Raw genomic sequence first — 21,393 nt, 5'->3', positions numbered from 1 at the left:
CAAAATAGGGTTATTATATCTGAGGAGGAAGGAAAGGGATTGGGTTTGGAAAAGGCTGTGATGGGGGGCCTCAACCCTTCACCATACCTTCACTGTATTTTATTTCTTTTAAAAAAAGAGAGAAACCTGAAGCAAATATAACGAAGCAAATGTGTTAAATCTAAGTAATGGTTACAAGGGTGTGTTTGTTATTTTATTCTCTGTGCTTTCCCGCCCCCCACCTTGTAGCTTCAACACAGCTTATTCTTATTTCTGCCATATAGAATAAGGAAGGATAAAAAGTATTCTACAGACACTCTATCAAATATATGATGACAGTTCTCATAAATTTCTCAAAAATCTTGACTAGGTGGCCCAGGACTGGTATGGCCACAGGGACCCAGACGTCGTCTGTTTTGTTCTTTCATCTTCAATATGTTGCTTCCGCCTTATGTTTTGCTCTAGCCCCAACCATCATGTCTGGGTTCCATCCAGCAAAGAGTAGAAAACTTGCCTTGAAACACTTTGTGGAAGTTGCACATTCCACTGTGCTTATATTTCTTCGACCAGAATTTAATCACATGGTCACAATAAGCTTCAAAGGACTTTAGAATATGTGTCAGCTAAAATTTGTAGATTCCCTTGCTAAGCGAGAAGTGCTTCTTTGTGTGAGTCAACTACATTATCCAATACACGGCTATTATACTGGTCTTGCCCATCCTACAGTTTTACAACTGATTGTTTTGAATCTAAAGTATAAGACTTCGCAGTTTAAGGAGATTTTTAAAAAGAGTAATTAATTCAATGAGGGAAAGGAAGATTTTTCAATAAATGGTGCTAGAGCCAATATGTGACCATATGGAAATATGTGAACCATGATCCCTATATCATATACCATACATAAGATCTAATTTGAGATGGATCATAGACCTAAATGTGAGGGCTAAAACTGTAAAGCTTTGTTGGAAGATAACACTTCAACACAAGAAGTGTCTCTGTGACCTTAGGTAGCTTGCAGAAAGCACTAACCGTAAAAGAGAAGTAGCTCGGTTGAAGTTCATTTTAAAAAAAGGGTTAAACTTTTGTTGATCAGCTGAAACCATTAAGAACGTGGAAAAGCTATAGACTGGGAGAAAACACTTGCAATACGTTTATCTAATAGAGGTCTCATGTGTAGAATATATAAAGAATTTCTAAAAATTAATCAGAAAAGGACAAACAACTCAACTGAAAATGTGGACAAAAGGCTTAAATAGGCATTTCACAAAATAAGATACTCAAATAGGCATGAAAATAGGATATTTAGCATTCTTATGCATAAGGGAAATGAAAATTAAAACTGTAATGTGATATCATTACATACTCACTATAGTTCAGAAAGACTGACAGTGCTGTTTTGTTGTTTTTTTGGCCACGCTGCAGGGCTTGCAGTCCTGACGAGGGACTGAACCCGGGCCACGGTAGTGAAAGCCTGGAATCCTAACCACTAGGACACCAGGGAGCTCCCACTAAGTGTTGATAAGTATATATAGAGCAGCTGGAATTCTCATACATTTTTGGAAGGAGTGTAAAATGGTACAATTACTTCAGAAACTATTTCTCAAGTCTGTAGTAAAGTTAAGTATACACCTACCTTATGACCCTGACATTCCATTCTAGACATATACCCAATAGAAATGACTGCATATATTCACAAAAAGACTTACGTGAGAATGTTCATGGTAGCTTTATTTATAACAGCCCCAAATTAGAAATAGCCCAACTGTGTATCAACAGGTGAATGAATAAACGTATTTGTTCAATGAAGTACTGCTAAGTTTAAAAACTGAACTTTTGATGCACATAAAACATGGGTGAATATCAAAAACATTATATTGAGTGAAAAAAGACAGACATGAACGTGTACATTCTAATTATATAAAGTTTATGAACGCGTAAATCTCATCTATGGTGATAGAATAGTTACTTGGGGTATAGGGGGTAGAATTCAAGGGAAGGGGCATATAGGAATTTTCTGGGGAGGTGGAAATGTTCTGTCTTGAACTGTATAGTTACATGGGTGCAACCATATCTAAAGTTTATTGAGCTCTACACTTAAGGATTGTATATTTTTCTGTAAGTGAATGATTTTCAGTAAAAACAAAAAACAGTCTTAGGAGCTTCCACCCTTCTCCGTAGTCTGCTAAGATCATTTTGAATATTGATTCTGTCATGCAAAATAGTAGCTGTCCTTCTCAGCTTTATATTTCAGGAAATATATATGTTTTCTTTTTAAACCATCTGGGGTACCTGGAATGGAGGGGGTGGTTGGAAAGGTGTAACATGTATAAAACGGATGGGATTTAGCAATTAATTTGATATGGAAGAAAAGGAGATGGAGAAATCAAGGGTAACATCAAGGTGTCAAGCTAAATGACTGGGAGGATGGGGATGCCATTGTCAAAGAGGAAACATAAGGAAGGAAACAAGTTTGGGAGGGAACAGGATTAATTCTGTATCAAACATACAGAGTTTGAGACGGTGGCAAGCTATCCACAGATACCTGTCTGTCAGCCAGGTGAAAATACGGGGCTAGGGGCTGGAAATACAGGACTGGGAATCACTCACATTTAATAGTTGAAACTGTGAGATTAGATGGTATTGCTATGGCAGAATGTGAAGAGAGGTCCAAGGACAGAACCTGGGGACATAAATGTTTAGAGAGTAGAAGAAAGAGAAGCACAGATTAGCAAATTAGAGAGTCAGCAAATATTTATCGAACATCTTGCGCCCAGTTTATGATGAATAAGACATTCAAAGTCTCTGCCTCAAGGTGTTTGCATTCTTGGTGGGGGGAAGACAGGCAACAAAACACATAAATAAGTGATCCCTTCAGATAGTGATGTGTGCTATGCTAGAGAGTGACTGAATGTGGAAGCTCTTTCAGTTGGGGTGGTGAGGATTCATTCATCGCTTCAAAGAGATGGCACTTGAGCTGATACCTAAATGATGTTGAGGGAAGCTTTCATGTAACAATGTGAGAGAAAAGCTTTCTAAGCCAAAGGAATAAATTCAGAGGCCAAATGGGCAAGATGGAGTATCAGGAACAGGATTTACCTTCCCATTGGAAATAGCAATTTTTAAAATATATGAAATGGGGGCTTCCCTGGTGGCACAGTGGTTAAGAATCTGCCTGCCAATGCAGGGAACACGGTTTCGAGCCCTGGTCCAGGAAGATCCCCCATGCCGCGGAGCAACTAAGCCCATGCGCCACAACTACTGAAGCCCGCGTGCCTAGAGCCCGCACACCGCAATGACGATAGCCCCAGCTCATCACAACTAGAGAAAGCCCACACACAGCGATGAAGACCCAACGCAGCCAAAAATAAATAAATTTATTTAAAAAATATATACATATACACAAAATGTATTTGAAACAGTGGTTTTTCAAGACACTGGACATCAGGTAATGAAGGACAGTGATCACTGAGAAATGGAAAACAAGGTGAGTCCTCTGACTACCCCAGCGTACTGGCTTGAGAGAGAACTTCCAGGCCGCAGTGCAGGGAAGGGGAGCCCAGGCAAAGCCCAGTGGACCCTCTCAGTTGAGGCAACATTGCTGAGAGTCTGGGGAGACTGAGGCAGCCAAAGTTTGTAGGACAGAGTACTGGAAAGGAGAGAGCTGCTAAGAGAACTCTGGAGATTTGAGGAGAGCTCACCTGTGTATTCAGCAAAGTACTTTTTGGCACATACATGTGACTACTCAAGGCTGAGGCAGGAGGGGCACACCTCCAGGAGGATTGGAAGGAACAGTGTCTAGCACTCAAACAGTGTCAGTAATCGTGCCTGTTTCTGCAGACTAGAAAAGCTCGTAATTCATGGAGCATTATTAGTCTGTTCAGCAGTAGTACTGGTAGAGTTCTCATCGTAGTAGTGGGGAATAGTTAATTAGCCCTAACTAATTATTAAGTCTGTCTTAACAAATTCTAAAAACAAGACCTGAAAGGAACAAACTGTTTCAAAGTAATTTAACTGCATGTCAGAGCAACGCTCAAAAATATTTATAGGAATACAGAAATATTCAGGATCCAGCAAAAATTCTCAATGTCTGTTATTCAAAGCAAAGATTTTCAGGCATGTAAAAACCAGGAAAATACAAACATAGTGAAGGGAAAAACAAATCAATTGAAACCAACTCGTAGTTGACACAGATGTTAGAATTAGCAAACAAGAACATTAAAACATTTATTATAATTGTATTTCAGATGTTCAAAAAGTCAAGCAGAGACATGGAAAATATATTTTTTAAAAGCCCCAAGTCAAATTTCTAGAGTTGAAAACTCTAATGTTTGAGATGAAAAATATACTGGATGGAATTGTGGCAGATTAGATATTGTAGAATAAAACATTAGTGAATATAAAGAATCACCAACAGAAACTATCCAACATGAAACACAAAGAGTAAAAATCGAAAAATTGAAAAGAGTATCAGTGTGTTGTGGACAACTTCAGTCAACCTAATATCCCTGTAATTGGAGTCTCTGAAGAAGGGGCAGTGCGGCAGAACAATAGCTAAGAAATAATGGGCTCAAAATTTCCAAATTCGATAAAAGCTGTAAACCCACGGATTCACAGATCCAAAAAGCTCAAATGCACCTGAAGCATGAGAAAAATGAAGAAAACCACATCAAGGCACATCCTAATCAAATTACTCAAAACCAGTGATAGACAAAATCTTAAAACCGGAGGAAAAAGGGCACACTATTAACAGAGGAACAAAGGATTTCTCATTGGAAACAATGCAAACAAGAAGACAGTGGAGGAACATCTTTAAAGCACTGAAAGAAAAATCTGCTAACCTTGAATTCTATAACCAGTGAAAATATCTTTCAAAACTGAAGGCTAAATAAAGTCTGTTTAAGACATACAAAAGCTGAAATAATTTATCACCAGCATACCCTGACTATAAGTAATGTTAAAGGGAGAAGGAAAATGATGCCAGATGGAAATATGAATCTACACAAAGGAATGAAGAACTCAGAAAATGGAAACTTAAATATGTGACTTTCTTCCGTTATTTAAATCTCTTTAAAAGAGAATTGATTGTTTGAACAACAATAATACAAATGCATTGTGGGTTTATAGCATTTGTATCTGTGAACTGTACGATAACAGTGGCATGAAGACCTGGAGGGGAACATGGTAGAATACTATTGTAAGATTCTTATATGTGAATTAGTATAATTTCACTTGAAGAGAAGAGAATACACTTGACCCTTGAACAATGCAGGGATTAGAGGCGCTGACCCTCTGGGCAGTCAAAAATCCAAGTATAACTTATAGTCAGCCATCCCTATATTCGGTTCTCCATATCTGGGGTTCCTCTGCATCCTTGGATTCAACCAACTGGAGATGGTATGGTACTGCAATATTTACTATTGCACAGTTGAAACCCGTGTTGATCAAGGGTCAGCTATACTTCCCAACTCAGTCTGTGAGGCCAGCATTACTCAGATAACAAAACTACACGAAGACATTGCAAGAAAAGAAAACCACAGATCAGTATCTCTCATGAACATAAATGCGAACATTCTAAACCTAATTTTAGCATATTGAATCCAATAATATGTACAAGGGTAATATGTGAACATGTAGGGTTTATCCCAGCAATGTAGGGCTGGCTTAACGTTCAAAAATCAATGTGATTCACCACAATAACAAAGTAAAAAAGAAAAACTGTATGATCAACTCAACAGATGCAGAAAAAGCATTTGACAGACGTCACATCCATTCCTGATAAAAACTTTCAACAAAATAATAGAAAGGAGCTACTCAACTTGATAAAGGACTTTTATGAAAATTCTACAGTTAACATTAAGCTCAATGGAGAATGACTGAATGCTTTACTCATATGATGAAGAACAAAAAAATGGATGTTTGCTGTCTACACTTCTATTTAACATTGTAGTGGAGGTTCTAGCCAGGGCAAAAAGGCGAAGAAGAGAGAGAGGAGAGAGGAGAGGAGGGGAGGGAACCAAAAGAGTACGTACTGTGTGATTCCATGCATATGAACTCTAGAAAATGCAAACTAACCTATGCCGACAGAAAGGACATTAGTGGTTGCCTGGGGAGGGAGAGCAGGAGGGAAGGAAGCCCCCAGTAGAGCAGTTTTGATAGAGGGAAAACATAGAGGCAAAAGGGTTTTAAAAGTAGTCTGGGGCTTCCCTGGTGGTGCAGTGGTTGAGAGTCCGCCTGCCTATGTAGGGGACGTGGGTTCATGCCCCGGTCCGGGAAGATCCCATATGCCACGGAGCGGCTGGGCCCGTGAGCCATGGCCGCTGAGCCTGCGCGTCCAGAGCCTGTGCTCCGCAACGGGAGAGGCCACAACAGTGAGAGGCCTGCGTACTGCAAAAAAAAAAAAAAAAAGGTAGTCTGAACACAGTAGATTAAACCCAGTTATTAATCTCTGCTCCCTTCTAAACCTCCACTAAAATTACTTTTACAAAATGATTTCAGCAAGCATAAATCCACCAGAAAAAAAGTGAGTGGAAGAGGAGATGAAGTAGATAAGAGACGCCAACGAAATTTTGGAAGCTAGAAAGCTTTTGGAGTGACCCTGAAAATGGCAGGTTTGGTTGAAGAATTTACAAGGAGCAGGGTCCCAGGTATCCTGCCCCTCACATCCACAGATGGATGTATAGCTATCCCTCTCCCACCCTGGCAAAGCAGGGGGCGGGGGAGGGGGAGAGAACCTAACTAAAAACAGAAGGATTAAATCAAAGTCACATACTAGGTGAGAATGTGCTAGCTCTCTTCCCCCATTTAGTCCCAGAACACTGGAAGCCAGGCTTATACCTGTTAGGCTGAAGATTGAAGGGGTACCTCTCTGGGCAATTGAACAGCCCAGGTGGGGGGGAGGAATATACAGATGTAGGCATCTGAGTATTCTCCCAATGAAATGGCCAGGTCCCCTCCTTATATCCAGGAAGCCAACCATGGGATAAGCAGTGTCCCCCCACCCCGCTTCTCCACATACAAAAAGCACTTTTGAGCTCTTTAGGACTTAACCCTTAAAAATCAGTGGATAGCTGAAGATGACCAGACATTTGATTAAAAACCTGTGAATGGAAGATAGTGACCAAACCAAAGATCAAAGAGGAACTTGGAGGAAACAGCTTATACAGGGAGTGAAAGAAAATAAAGCAAACAAAATAAAAACACTCCATAATATCCTCAGAAATAAGGATCATATAATCAGGGAATAAGAACAGGACTATTAAAAAGGACTATTCAGAGCACAAGGAAGAGCTCTTAAAATTAAACTGCAAGGGCAGGAAAAAAATTTTAATTGAAAGTATTGAAAGGTTAAGAGAATCTCCAGAAAGTAAAATAAAAAGTCAAAGTGATAAAAGTACAGAGATAAAGAAGAAAATTAAGGAATGAGTCCTGTAGACTCAGTACTGGGTAACAGGAATTCCTGAAGTAGAGAAAAGAAATTGGAGGGGATAAAATTTCAAATATTTAAATAAGTAGAGAAAATATCCCAAACCTGAAGAACTAGAACTTTTGGATTGCAAGTATTTACCCAGTACCAGCTCAATACATGAAAGAAGGAACATACTTAGTGGTTTGCATTTTTAGAAACCTGAGGAAAAGGAAAGGATCCTAAAAGTTTCCAGAGAAGAAACAGGTCATATCCAAAACATTAGGATTTATAATACTATCGAATTTCTATCTAGCAACTCTGGGTGCTAGAAGACAGTGGAGCATGGCCTTCAAATTTTTGGAGGGAAAAACATTTACTAACTTGAAATTCTATATTTGATTATGTATGTGGGTAAAAATATTCTATATGTTAAATATATAAATAAAGTAAGGACTTTCAGTCATTCAAGATCTCAAAAAATTCACTTCCTGTATACCTTTTATTAGGAAATCATTGAAGTCTGTGTTCCACCTAAATCAGGAATAAACCATAAAAGAGGGAGAAAATGGAAACAGATGCTCCAGTGAAGGGGAGAGAGCAAGGAATCCCAGAGATGCAGGGAAAGAGTCATCCCTGGCAAAGTGTCAGCTATTTAGCAGTCTAGAGAGCAAACAGTCTCAGCTGGAACAGGAGAAAACCCCTGAGCAATGTCTCCAAGACCGGAGTGAAATTGATAGATTACCTGAAGTGCTTGCACTTATTTAAGAGGAGACTCGGGCTTCCCTGGTGGCGCAGTGGTTGAGAGTCCGCCTGCCGATGCAGGGGACACGGGTTCGTGCCCCGGTCCGGGAAGATCCCACATGTCTGCGGAGCAGCTGGGCCCGTGAGCCATGGCCGCTGAGCCTGCGCGTCCGGAGCCTGTGCTCCTCAACGGGAGAGGCCACAACAGTGAGAGGCCTGCATACCACAAAAAAAAAAAAAAAAAGAGGAGACTCAAAGCTCTGTTGGAGGGTTTGAGGGTGAATTAGTGAAAAATACATAATAAATACCAAGCCAAAAAAATTGAAAGAAAGTATAAGATGAAGTAGTAATTGTTAGTTCCAGGGAAAAGAAAAAATTGTACAAGAAAGGAAATTATTCCATATGATCCAGCTGTATATGTTTTTTACTGAGTAATAGCACTGCTAGCACTGAATATTGATTTGAACAAAAATTGTGATTTATATTGGGAGGATATTGGGATATATTGGGAGAAGGGAGGTACATATGTGTTGGTGGGGGGAGCAGCAGAAGAGCGTGCTCAGTGATGAGAACACGGAAGTAATGGGGGTGTAGTTTAGTCTTTAAAGAATTTGGATAGTAAAGGGAAGGGATAAAACAGGAGGATAGTTGGAGAGGATCACAAGGCCAAAAATAATTTTTCAGAATGGAGGAGATTATAAAATATTTGTAGCTTGAGGAGTTGAATTTACTGGAAAGGGAGAAAGAAGGGTTCCTTAGATAGTGAGATCCCAGAGAAGGCAGTGTGGTGTAGGTCATGAGTTTGGAAACGAGTGGTGAGGTTAGCCTTGCAGAGCAGTCGGTGGGGGGCAAATGGGCAATGACACAGAGGTTTGTGATATAGTCATGAGAGAAAAAAACGAGGGGCTTTTGGGACTTTGTGTGGGATAGCATTGTCATCTCCAGAAAGGAAAGACAGGGAGGATGCTTAGTGGATGGGTTTAGAGTCTTTGAGGAGATAGAAAAGGTACAGGATAAATGAGTGAGGAGTGTGGTGTAGTAGGTCAGTCGTTCAGCCCAGTTCTTAGCACCTAGAAGGCATTTGGCAGTTGTGTTGAAAGAATGAACGACCGACCAGAAGGGCTGTGTTAGAGGCTGTGTTTGGCGGGGTGGGGGGAAGCAGGTGAACAAAGGATCACAGCTCCCGGCTAAGCCTTACAGAGCTACTGGGAAGGAGCACCTGGAAGGGAGGAGGAAGAAGTGCCAGGGGATATCAGAAAATGCTTCCTGAAAAAAGTAACTTTCAACCAGTCTTTGAAGGTGAAATGGAAGTTCACCAGAAAGACAGGATGAAAATGGGCCTTCCAGGCAGAGGCGCTGAGTGTCAGCACTGAGTGGAAGTTAACTGGTATAATTTGTAAAGGAACCAGTTTTGTAACTTTCCCCAGCTCTGCACTCCAGGAGCTGAAGAGAAAAAGAGAAGGGTTTGGCAAGACAGGAATGTCCTAAGGACAAGTTGGTGGTGAGCAAATCTAGGACATTATGGAGGAAAGTCACTGAAATGCCTGCGGGTGAGCCTCTGAATGGACTCTGAGGAAAGAGAAGAACCACAGAACTAGACCTGACAATGAGGACTCCTTACAGATTTGAATGGAGGCAGGGAGTGGAAGGGGCACTTATGGTCAGAGGCGGATTTCAGAATTCATGGACCTCGGTGTGGAGCAGTCCAGATGGATGGCAAGGCCCAGCATCGGGTCCTGCCCGTCTCCTCCCTGAAGCAGGAAGGAGATGGATCTTCTGTCTAGAATGGGTCTAGAGTATCTGATGCCTTTAAACTGAGATAAGTGCCCTTCCTTCCTTGTTTCATTGCATTTTCACACTGTATTGTAATTGACTAGTTTTTGTTTGTCTTTCCCACCAATCTGTAAGTTTTTTGGGGGGCAAAGACCGTCTTCTTCCCCATTACCTCAGCACAGCACCTAGCGTGTAATATGTACCCAATAAATAATTTGTTGAACGAATGAATGGTAGTGGGAGAAAGGTGAGGATCTGGTGTAAGTTTTATGAATAAAAATACTGAAGCTCCTGAAAATGAGGTCAAGGGGGAGGAGTGGTGGGGATCATCAAATTAAGTCAAGTCCAAAGTGTTCAAGACATTTGTAGAAAAGAGAAATTAAGATGCGAAGGGACTGGAAGTGGACTAGAGAAAAACAGGAAGTGGCAATAAGGAGCAGTGATCTTTCTGGACCATTTTTATTGCCTTCTGAGATGATGAAGAGTGAGAAAAGGTGAAGGAGGTAGTATCTTCTGGGGAAAAGCATTTTAATTAATACTTAAAAGAATGAGCAGAAATATGAAGTATATGTAAGGCAGAGGACCAGGGCTTCTAGGCAAGAAGGGACATTATATGTAAAGGCACAGAGGGTTGAGGAGTTGGTGTGTGCTCCACCAGGGGTTCAGAATGGGTGAGTGAGGCAGGGGTGATAAAAAAGATCACTTAGGCAAATGAACTGAAATTTTATCCCTCAAGACAGGTGATAGAGTGCCATTGAAGAATTTCAAGGAGAGTGATGTGATCATGTTCGCATTTTACAAAGTCCATTTGATGGAAGTGGTTTGGAGGATGGATTGAAATGAGATGACACCCAGAAGCACAAAGACTAGTGAGAAGGTTTTTGTAGTGGTGAGATTTAGAGAAGCTGGCTTTAACTATGGCAGTTAAAGAGGATAAAGAAGGGGTAATGGGTATGAGAGCTGTTTGAGAGGTAGAAGCCACTGTACTTGGTGATTAATAGCATGTGGGGTTAAGGAAGGAAGGTGGAGAACCTATAACCTTGACTGTAGGTTTCCTGTTTAAGGATCTTGGAGAAGATGGTACCATTTACAGAGATAGGAGACATAAAAAGGAGTGGAAATTTAAGGCCAAAGATAATGTTTCATTTTGGACCTTTTGGGCCATCCAAGTGGAGACCCAAATATGCAGAATATGAGGGCTGCAGTTAAAGATTCGAAAGCCAGTATAGGGGAGGTTGTTGAAGCTGTGGGGTTTTTTTGTTTGTTTGTTTGTTTTTAATTTTTGGCTGCATTGGGTCTGTGTTGCTGCACACGGGCTTTCTCTAGTTGCGGCGAGCGGGGGCTACTCTTCGTTGTGGTGCACGGGCTTTTCATTGCGCTGGCTTCTCTTGTTGCGGAGCATGGGCTCTAGGCACGTGGGCTTCAGTAGTTACGGTGCATGGGCTCAGTAGTTGTGGCGCACGGGCTTAGTTGCTCCACGGCACGTGGGATCTTCCTGGACCAGGGCTCGAACCCATGTCCCCTGCATTGGCAGGTGTATTCTTAACCACTGAGCCACCAGGGAAGTCCCAAGCTGTAGGCTTTTTGATTATTATTTCTCTTCATTATTGTACTAATTAGAAATGGTTATAGATAAGACTTTTTAAAAATAAATTTATTTTCAGCTGCAATGGGTCTTCGTTGCTGCGCACGAGCTTTCTCTAGTTGCGGCACACAGGCTTCTCATTGCGGTGGCTTCTCTTGTTGTGGAGCACGGGCTCTAGGTGCGTGGGCTTCAGTAGTTGTGGCACGCGGGCTCAGCAGCTGTGGCTCGTGGGCTCTAGAGCACAGGCTCAGTAGTTGTGGCGCACGGGCTTAGTTGCTCCGTGGCATGTGGGATCTTCCCAGACCAGGGCTCGAACCCGTGTCCCCTGCATTGGCAGGCGGATTCTTAACCACTGCACCACCAGGGAAGTCCCTAGATAAGCCTTTAAAAAAAAAAAAAAACAACTAGTAAGCAGAGGCTAAGTCCACAAAGTAGAGCTTTTTAACTGGGGAGGATTTTTAAAGGTCAAAAATCAAGAAATTTTCATAATATATGTAAGTGGGAGAATAGCCATTCTTGTCTTTGAGAAAATGATTCCAAGGAACTTTAATAACTTTAAACAATGTGTCATCTTTTTCTTTCCTAATTGAGGCATAACATTTATTTGTAGAGTTAAGTTCATAAAATGTACAGTTCAGTGATTTTTTTTTTCCGCCTATGTGTACTTTCTTGTAACCACAACCCAGATCAAGATCATCTCCAGCTCCTCATAAAGTTCCCTTTGCAACATTATAACCATGTTTTTTCTTCTAGAGGTTTAGATCACTGTGTAAATTTAGGATGGAAGAATCCTCCCTCTCCTTGGCAAAATCTGGTAGGCTGCAGAATCAGGAAGTCCGTAGAGAAGAATAAAAGTCGAAACCTGGTTTGAATTTCACAGTATGCAGTATGTGTCTTTTATTATTCTTGCTTACACTTCCTCCAGTTTCTCCTTTTAATGGAAATAAAGTAAACCTCTTGATTTTTCTGTTCTTTTTGAAACGTAGCCTCTTGATACTATTCCATCTTCTCCAGTATTTCTGAGAAATGAAGACTGCAGAGGGTTGCAGAGCTGGAAAGGCTTTTGTTTTATTTGGGTTTCATTATGGTGTGTATCTATGTGACTGTTGTCTGTCTTCCAGATTACTAGGTTCTATAAGAAATGGATGGTATTTTTCTAAGTAGGGAATAATCCTTGAATACATCTGTTGATATCTATCTCCTTGAATACTTCTGTTTGACATTTTAAAATTATGCCTTTTAGGGAAGTTTTTATAGGACTGATAGTCCCAGTTTGTGGAGGTAGCTCTATCTCTGTACTTATCTTCCTTTATTGATCAGTAAACCATCTGGAATAGTAAAATGCTTTCTTTTTTCTTTGAAAATTTGTATTGAGAAATAAACCATACATATAAAAGAGAAAAGAAATACATACAGTTAAAAGAATAATTATAAAATAAATGCCCATATATCTACTACATAGGCCAAGAAATAGAATTTAACCATACCCCAGAAACCACCATGTGTCCCTTCCTGATCGAATCCCTCTTGCCTGACTCCCTAAGGTACTAATTAGCCTAAATTTTGTAATAGTTATCCCCTTTTCTTTATAGTTTTATAAACCATAAATATACATATATGTCTATATATACATATATATGGCTTAAAAATGTATATATTGGAATTTTATATTAATGGATTTAAACTGTATATGTATTCTTTTGTGACTTGCTGCTTTCACCTAGTGTTGTGTTTTTGTAACTCATCCAGGTTGAGATGTGTTTCTGTAGTTCATTCATTTTCATGCAGTATAATATTCTATTGTCTTAAAACACTGTAGCCTATTTATCTACTTTATTGTTGATGAATGTTTGGGGTTTTTTTCCTGTTAAAAATAATGCTCCAAAAAATATTTTTGTATATGTGCAGAAGTTTCTCTGGGGTATGTACCTAGAAGTACAACCACTGGTTTGTACAGTAAGTACATAGTCAAGTGTACTAAATAAGGGCAAACTTTTTAAAAGTAGTGGTACCAATTTTCCCTCCCACTGGGAATGGATGAGAGTTGCTGTTGCTCTGCACCCTTGTCAACACTTGGTATTGCCCAACTTTTAAATTTTAGCCAGGCTGGTGGTTGTGAAATGGTATCTCTTTGTTTTTAATTTGCATTTTGCTGATTGACAGGAGATTGAACATCTTTTTATAAACTTAGGGCCATTTATGCGTCCCCTTCAATGAAATTCCTACTCAGTAATTTTGTAAATTTTTCTGGTAGGTTGTCTTCTTCTTACTGATTCATAGCAATTCTTTATTATATTCTGGATGCTAATCTTTTGTCACAATTATGAATTGCAAATCAGCATGCTTCCTTTTTTATTCTGCAAATCTGGTCACCCAAGCAGAGATTCCATAAGCAAACCTGGAGAGTGAAAACCACTGGCTGAGGCTTCTGTCCTAGGCAGTATAGTGAAATGCCATGTGGTTCTGTAAGCACAGGCCCTGGCACTTTGGAGTGATTGCATCTTAGTTACTGACTACTGCTGACTTGTGGTACTTGCCTTTGCAGGTGGAACAGGAGGATTTTGTAATGGAAGGGCATGGCAAGACTCCACCTCCTGGTGAAGAAAGCAAACAGTGAGTTACAGTTTATTTAAAAAGGGTCTTGTTACAGATCTTCAGAAACACTTCGGTTAAACATGCTGAGAGCATGTTTGCAAGGGATGTATATGTTGGGCACATTGTGGAACTCACGAATTGCTTTGGTGGCTGTTAATGCATTGCTTCTATTTATAGACAGACTAACTGGAGGGACAAGAAAGTTGGCTTGGTAGTTTTTCACACTTGACTAATCAAAATTTATGTCACGCTTTAGCAAAGGCTTTAAGGCTTAAGATGTTCCAAACTGAACTAACTCAGTCTGGTTGATTTCCAAAGACAGCGTAAAATGGTATATCCTTTTCTTAGCAATGTCTTTATGAAGCGAACTTAATTAATAGACTGCTTTCCTGCATTCCAGGTGTGAATTTATTTGAATAATACTTGCTGAAATTCTATTCCATTAGTTACTTAATACTTCTGATCTTTGTTTAAATAGCAAATTGTTTCCCCAAAGGAACAGGAATTATAAATAATATAACTTAGCCAACATTCTAAATAATTGAGGATGTCTCCTCTAACTTCTTTTTTTTATTTTTATAAATTTATTTATTTTTATTTTATTTTTGGCTGTGTTGGGTCTTCGTTGTGGCGTGGGCTTTTCTCTGGTTGCAGCGAGCAGGGGCTACAGTTTCTTTCTTTTTTTTTTTTAAATTTATTTATTTATGGCTGTGTTGTGTCTTTGCTGCTGTGCACGGGCTTTCTCTAGTTGCGGTGAGCGGGGCTACTCTTCATTGCAGTGCGCAGGCTTCTCATTGTTGTGGCTTCTCTTATTGTGGAACACGGGCTCTAGGCGTGCAGGCTTCAGTGGTTGTGGCACGTGGGCTCAGTAGTTGTGGCTCCTGGGCTCTAGAGCGCAGGCTCAGTAGTTGTGGTGCACAGGCTTATTTGCTCCGTGGCATGTGGGATCTTCCCAGACCAGGGCTTGAACCCGTGTCCCCTGCATTGGCAGGTGGGTTTTTAGCCACTGCGCCACCAGGGAAGCCTGGGGGCTACTCTTCGTTGCGGTGCGTGGGCTTCTCTCGTTGTGGAGCACAGGCTCTAGGTGCGCGGGCTTCAGTAGTTGCGGCACGTGGGCTCAGTAGTTGTGGCTCATGGACTCTAGAGCACAGGCTCAGTAGTTGTGGCGCATGGGCTTAGTTGCTCTGCGGCATGTGGGATCTTCCCGGGCCAGGGATCGAACCTGTGTCCCCTGCATGGGCAAGCGGATTCTTAACCACTGCGCCACCAGGGAAGCCTCTCCTCTAACTTCTTAAGGAGTGATAAGTTTTAAATCTGAAATTGAGAGTCCTCTAGGTAGCTTTTGTGTGGCAGTGAGTAGATTTTTTCCTCCCTCTGTCACAGAACTTGAAAAATTATGTTGCAGAGCAGAGTGGTGTTTCATATGCCCTTTTAAAGGAAAAACAGTTAAGACTGGCTTAAAGTACTGACATAACTGCTATTTTTTATTCAGACAGTAGTCTTCTAAGTTGAATGGGACAGTGATTCATGGAATTTACCGAAAATCTGTAGAGAGAAACTCTTTTCTCTCATCTTTTTTTCTCCCTAGAAAATAACTTAGTTTTGGTCTGTCTTATGAAAATTATGTCTCTGAAACCCTTAGGAATGAATTATGCAGAATATGCTATGCAGCCCTGAGGCCAGGTTCATTAAAATAGAATGTTTGTCTTGTATTTGTTGTGAATGGAAACCAGGATATTTTCACAGCTGGTTTAATTTGCTAACCAGGCAGTTTTAAAAATAGCTTACAATATAAATCCTAACTTCGCTGTATTCTGTCAAATGCACTTATATTCTGCATGGGCGGATGGAATCAATTCATCTTTAGCAAGATAGAAAGCCAAACAACTAGTCCCAGTAGAGGGAACTAGGGACACTTCAGTTGCCCTGCCCCCTCATCCACTCCTGCCTCCCAGACTCAGGTCAAAGGTATTATAATATAAAAATCATAGCTCAAATTTGACGAGGGTTTTCTGTGCACTGAGAACTTTGCTTAAGGTGCTGTGTGTGTTATTTCCAACCCTTACAGTGTCTCCACTTCAGATATTGGGGTCGGTAACTTGCCCATGGTAATGCAGCTTGAAACGGAAGTTAGGATTTGAACTGGATCTTTCTGACTTTAAAGTGTTTTATAATATCTCTTGAATGCAAATTCTTTGCGAACCTTGGGATCTATGTTCCTGAAAAGTATTGTGGCTAGCAAAATTGCAGCTGTCAAGATCAAAGTCTCAGGGATAAGAGTGAGTTGGGGGAAACAGTGAAAATGGCATAAAGCCTATTTTTAAAACACAGATGAAGGTTCTATTCTCTGAAGGGTATCCATTTCCCAAACAAACCAGTCTTTATCTTTAAAAACCTGCTCCAGTAACCCCTATCCTGAATCAGCTTCTTTAGGTATTCAGGAAACATTGCTGGGATAGATTCTCCCACAAGTTTTATGTTATACAAACTGTACTTCTTTTAGAGAACTTAAAACAGCCCCAGCAGACTTGAAATGTCATGGGTTGTATCCTTACCATTCCCCTTGATTGTTTTGTTTCCACAAATCTCTGACTTTTCACAGATGAATCTTGTTTTATTTTGTTTTGGTTTTTTGTGGGAAGGGGTTGTTTGTTTTTTTCTGGGCTTGGTCTGCTATCATATATTGAAATGATAAAGCAGAAGTGAATCTTCTCTCTGGGGCTTCCTCCAATAGACCAGTCCTCCTCTTCTGTGGGAGTGGGGGGAGCAAAGGTGCTGTGTTCTTCTGTTTGAGGCAAGAGAAATAAAAAGAGTGAACAAAATTTTTATTTTTTGTATCTCAGAACTGCAGTTAGCAAAGGATGATTGAATCCTGGATAGTAGGATCTAGGAACTGAATACTACATTCTAGATCCTGTGAGTGACACATTGCTGAATAACTTATGAAATTCCCATCCATTCTTTTTTTTTTAATTATAAAAGTAATACATGGTTGTCATAAAATATTCAAACAGTAAGTGTGGATTTAGAAATAAAAATGAGACTCTTCTTTTACCCTCCTTCCCGTCCTCATCTTCTTAAACATTTTCTGTATATTTAGAAAAAACAACTAAATAGATTTTTTTCCTAATATAATTCTTCTGAGACTTGCTTGTTTCATCTGACATCTTTTGCAGTCTATTTCATTCTTTTAAACATCTGCAAAACATTCTGTTGAACTGATGTACTGTAGTCATTCTTCTCTAATAAATATTTTGGTGGCCTTTGCTTCTTTGATTATTACAAATAATACTTTATTGAACATCCTTATTCTTATATCTTTATACACAGGTGTATTTCTGTAGAATAGATGTCTAGACATGGAGCTGTTTGGCTCATGGTCATGTTTATTTTTTTACAAGGAGGTAGCTGCTATCAAATTACCTTTCAAAAGAGCTATACCAATGTTCATTTCCATCAGCAGTGAATGAGAGTGCCCATTCCTCCACACCTTTGATGACAATAAAATTATTTATCTTTGAATTTTTGCCCCTCTAATATTTTATTGTTTTAATTTACACTTTTATGCTTACTAATAAGATGGAATGTCTTTTGTTCGTTTATTGGCCGTTGATTTTTATTTCGTGTACCACCCTATTTACCTACAATTCCCATTTTTCTTTTGGATTGTTTGTTTTGATAGTTTTGTAGGAGCCCTTTACAAAGTGTAGATATTAACCTTTGTCTTTTGAGATGTTCTGAATATTTTCTCCCAGCCTTATCTTTTAACATTGGGGTATCTGTCATACTAATAAACCATTTACATTTTTATGTAGTAAAATCAGCCTTTATGGCTTCTATGTTTTGTGCTTTCCTAAAGAAGTCTTTCCTACCCTAACATGATGAAATGTCCTGAGTTTTTCTGCTGTATTTTTTGCTTTTATACCTTTAGTTGAACTGGTACTCATTTTTGTGTATGGTATGAGGCAGAGATCTAGCTTAATTTTCTTCTGAATTGGTTTCCAAAATGGCTCTCATTCATTGGTATTAGCTTGTACGAAGAGCCTTTTTCACTTAGGGAGGCAGGTGGAGCAAAGGGATTATATAACTCGCCCAAGGTCACAGAGCAAATTCTAGTAAGGATTAGGTCTAAAATTATTTCTACTAGCTGATCTGTGCCACTTTCCTTGTTTCTTCATTTAACATTTTTACCATAGGTTCTGGAGTCTTGAAAAAATTATTTTATTTCTGTGATGTTTATTTCAATGGAATAAGTTCTATTAATAGGTAGATTAAGGTAGCTATGCATGTTGAAAGCTTCTTGAAAACATAATTGCATTTTGATATTGAAAAATATTTGTGCTAAATTGTTAATATTTAGATCAGTTGTGCTGATTTCTGGTGTACATGTAAATAAGATTTAGTAGAATGTATAGCTTTAAACATCTGTCTATATATATTATCTCAATATTATTGCTTTTTATGAGGCTTATTTACTATTAGTGTATCTAATATAATCATTTTTCTGAGGATATTCACTTTATGAGCTATTGAAGCAAATCAGACAAACCAAGGTTATTGCCATGTGATTACTACACTAAACTCACACAGTATTAATCACATGATGTGTTTGACACAGGGGTATATATAAAACTATTACAGCTTTTTAAAACACAACACGAGCAGATACTTGCTCATAGATTGTGTTTGATCATGCTTATTGAAAGCTCATTCCAGATAAAATGTTTCTACCCAGGCAGGATTTTGATTTGGTTTTATTTATGATACAAATGGTGGTCTAGTTATTTGTGGGCATATCATTTATTGTAATTTTTTTTTTTGAGATAAACCCACGCACATATGGTCACCTATCTTGTAAATTATTTTGAAATTAGATATCAGTTTTGGTATATTAACAAGATGAGTTTGGCCTCTTTTTCATTTCCTCCTTTAAAAAAATTTTAATGTAGCTTATAAACAAATCTAAGCTTTAAATCTCCATGCTGAAATTCACTCATATTCTCAAAAGATATTTGTCTTTAACCTACTAAAATAATTCAGTTTTTCTAGTAAATTTTTATCGATTGAATTTTCTTAATTCTTTTGGTTCATTTTATGAAAGGTCATCATTAAAAACGACTCTCTCAAAGCAGGATCTCAAAGACATATTTGCACACATATTTATTGCAGCATTATTCATAATGGCCAAGAAGTGTAAGCAACCCAAATGTCCATTAACAGGTGAACAGATAAAGAAAATGTGGTATATACATACAGTGGAATATTATGAAGCCTTGAAAAAGAAGGAAGCCTTGTCACATGCTACAACATGCATGATCCTCAAGGGCATTATGCTAAGCAAAATAAGCCAGTCACAAAGGACAAATACTGTATGATTCCACCCATATGAGCTATCTAATGTAGTCAAAATCATAGAAAGTAGAAAGGTGGTTGCCAAGGGCTAGGGGGAGAGAGGAGAGAGAATTAGTATTTAATAGGTATAGAGTTAAAGATGAGAAAATTCTAGTGATCCGTTTCTAAACAAAGTGACTATACTTAATACCACTGAACTGTACACTTAAAAATAGTTAAGATATAAAATTTAATGTTTTTTACCATAATAAAATAAAATAGCAACCAAATTGAAATGTACCTTAAATGTAAAATATAGCCTGGATCTCAAAGACTTAGGACCAAAAAATAATGTAAAATTAATAACTTTTATATTGTTTATTTATTGCACTTAAAAAGCAGTTAGGCCATTTGTTGGCATTAGGAGAGCATTCCTTTAAATAAGAGAAAGGACTCTGAACACTAAAATCTCATCCATTTTATGAAAACTTGAGACCAAACTCTTCATCATCTGTAAACTGCTTATTCACGAACAGGAGCAAGAGTTTGAGTTAAATAAATTAAACCAAACTATCCAGCTACAAGAAAATGAAAGGAAAGCTGGGGGGCGGGGAAGAAAATGAAAGGAAAGCTGAGGGCAGGGGAGCCCTCCCCCCAGAGTCCTTGCTTTCACACTACAATGTTTCAGGTACAAGAATAGGACAGTTGGGACTTCCCTGGGGGTCCAGTGGTAAGACTCCCCCTTCCAGTGCAGGGAGTGAGGGTTCCATCCCTGGTCCCGGAGCTAAGATTCCACATGCCTTCTGCCCAAAAAACCAAAACATAAAACAGAAGCAATATTGTAACAAATTCAATAAAGACTGAAAATGGTCCACATCAAAAAAAAAAAAAAAATCTAACAATTCCCCAGTGCAGCACAAAACCACTTCCCGTAAGGCAGTCATTTAATTATCAACTGTCCAAAGGCTAAGAAAATTTCGTGGAAAAGGGGCATACCCTCTGGCTCTGTGCGTGGCCTGTAGCTGAGGAGCCAAGTTCTTAAGAACCGAGGATTGACTGCAATACTCTTGGGGAGAACGCCTTCATAGAATCTCAGGCATCCGTTCTCAGCTCCCCATCTATAAAACGCGGCCCTGGCGAGGCAAGACCTGATAGGCTTCCAGATCGAAGCCTTCATGCACCTCATTGTACTCCAGCACACGCCGCTTGATCTTGGACGAGTCAGCCCAGATGACGAAGTCCTACATGCTGCACGTGACAAGGAAGGTGGGGTCGGTGACCACGTTGGGGCCCTTGTGCACGTGGCCCTGCTCCATGAATGCCACGGCGGCCTGGAGGTGCTGCGCCAGGCGCAGCTCAAGCACTACAGTGAGCAGGCTGTGGCGGCAGAAGGACGAGGCCTTGAGGAAATCGCAGAGCTCCGGTGATCCACATGTGGGCACTAGGCCGAGAGCATACTTCTCCAGCAGCGCTTCGGCAGATCGCGCGCAGGCGCAGCTCGCACGCCCAGCAAGGCTCAGCTGGTTGTAGCGTGTGTCGTCCTCGTACCGCTGCAAACGATGACGCCGCGACACGCGCGGCTCCTGCAGGTTGAGGTCAGTGACCTCCCAGTTCAGGAACACCATCTGCTTCAGCAGCTTCTCACGGAATTTAAGCTTCCACACCATGGTGGCAGCTCAGATGCTCTATATTGTTTTATGTTGAAATGATAATGTGTTATATAAATTGTTGTGTTAAATAAAGCATATTAAAATTTTAAAAACCAAAAAAATCTCATTTAATAATGTATTTTATAGACAGTATCCCCCTTTTAGGGATTGTTGATATAATTAATTGTATCATTTTCTATATTTCTACTCTCTTGGGGTGCTTTTTTAACTTCCCTTTCTAAGGGAGAGTCTATTCTTGCATCGGAGACCTGTAAGGAAATCGAAGTGTTGAAGACAGTTTTATATTGATTCAGAGAGAAGAATGTAATTTAGGG

At 39.7% G+C, this 21,393-nt stretch overlaps 1 protein-coding gene across 1 annotated transcript; it reads right to left on the bottom strand.

The window, feature by feature from the left end:
- Positions 1–20,650: 20,650 nt before the first annotated feature.
- LOC136131498 (U3 small nucleolar ribonucleoprotein protein IMP3-like) lies at positions 20,651–21,076 on the bottom strand. Its single transcript, XM_065888257.1, has one exon. The coding sequence runs from the start codon at positions 21,074–21,076 to the stop codon at positions 20,651–20,653; it is 426 nt and encodes a 141-aa protein (XP_065744329.1).
- Positions 21,077–21,393: the final 317 nt, after the last annotated feature.

This window comes from Phocoena phocoena, chromosome 11 (assembly GCF_963924675.1).
Source record: "Phocoena phocoena chromosome 11, mPhoPho1.1, whole genome shotgun sequence".
Taxonomy (NCBI): domain Eukaryota; kingdom Metazoa; phylum Chordata; class Mammalia; order Artiodactyla; family Phocoenidae; genus Phocoena; species Phocoena phocoena.
Note: the sequence above shows the minus strand (reverse complement) of the source record. Positions and strands in the feature narration are given on the sequence as shown.

Excerpts from the sequence above, each read along its gene's own strand:
- LOC136131498 (XM_065888257.1), bottom strand. The coding sequence starts at position 21,076 with ATGGTGTGGAAGCTTAAATTCCGTGAGAAGCTGCTGAAGCAGATGGTG.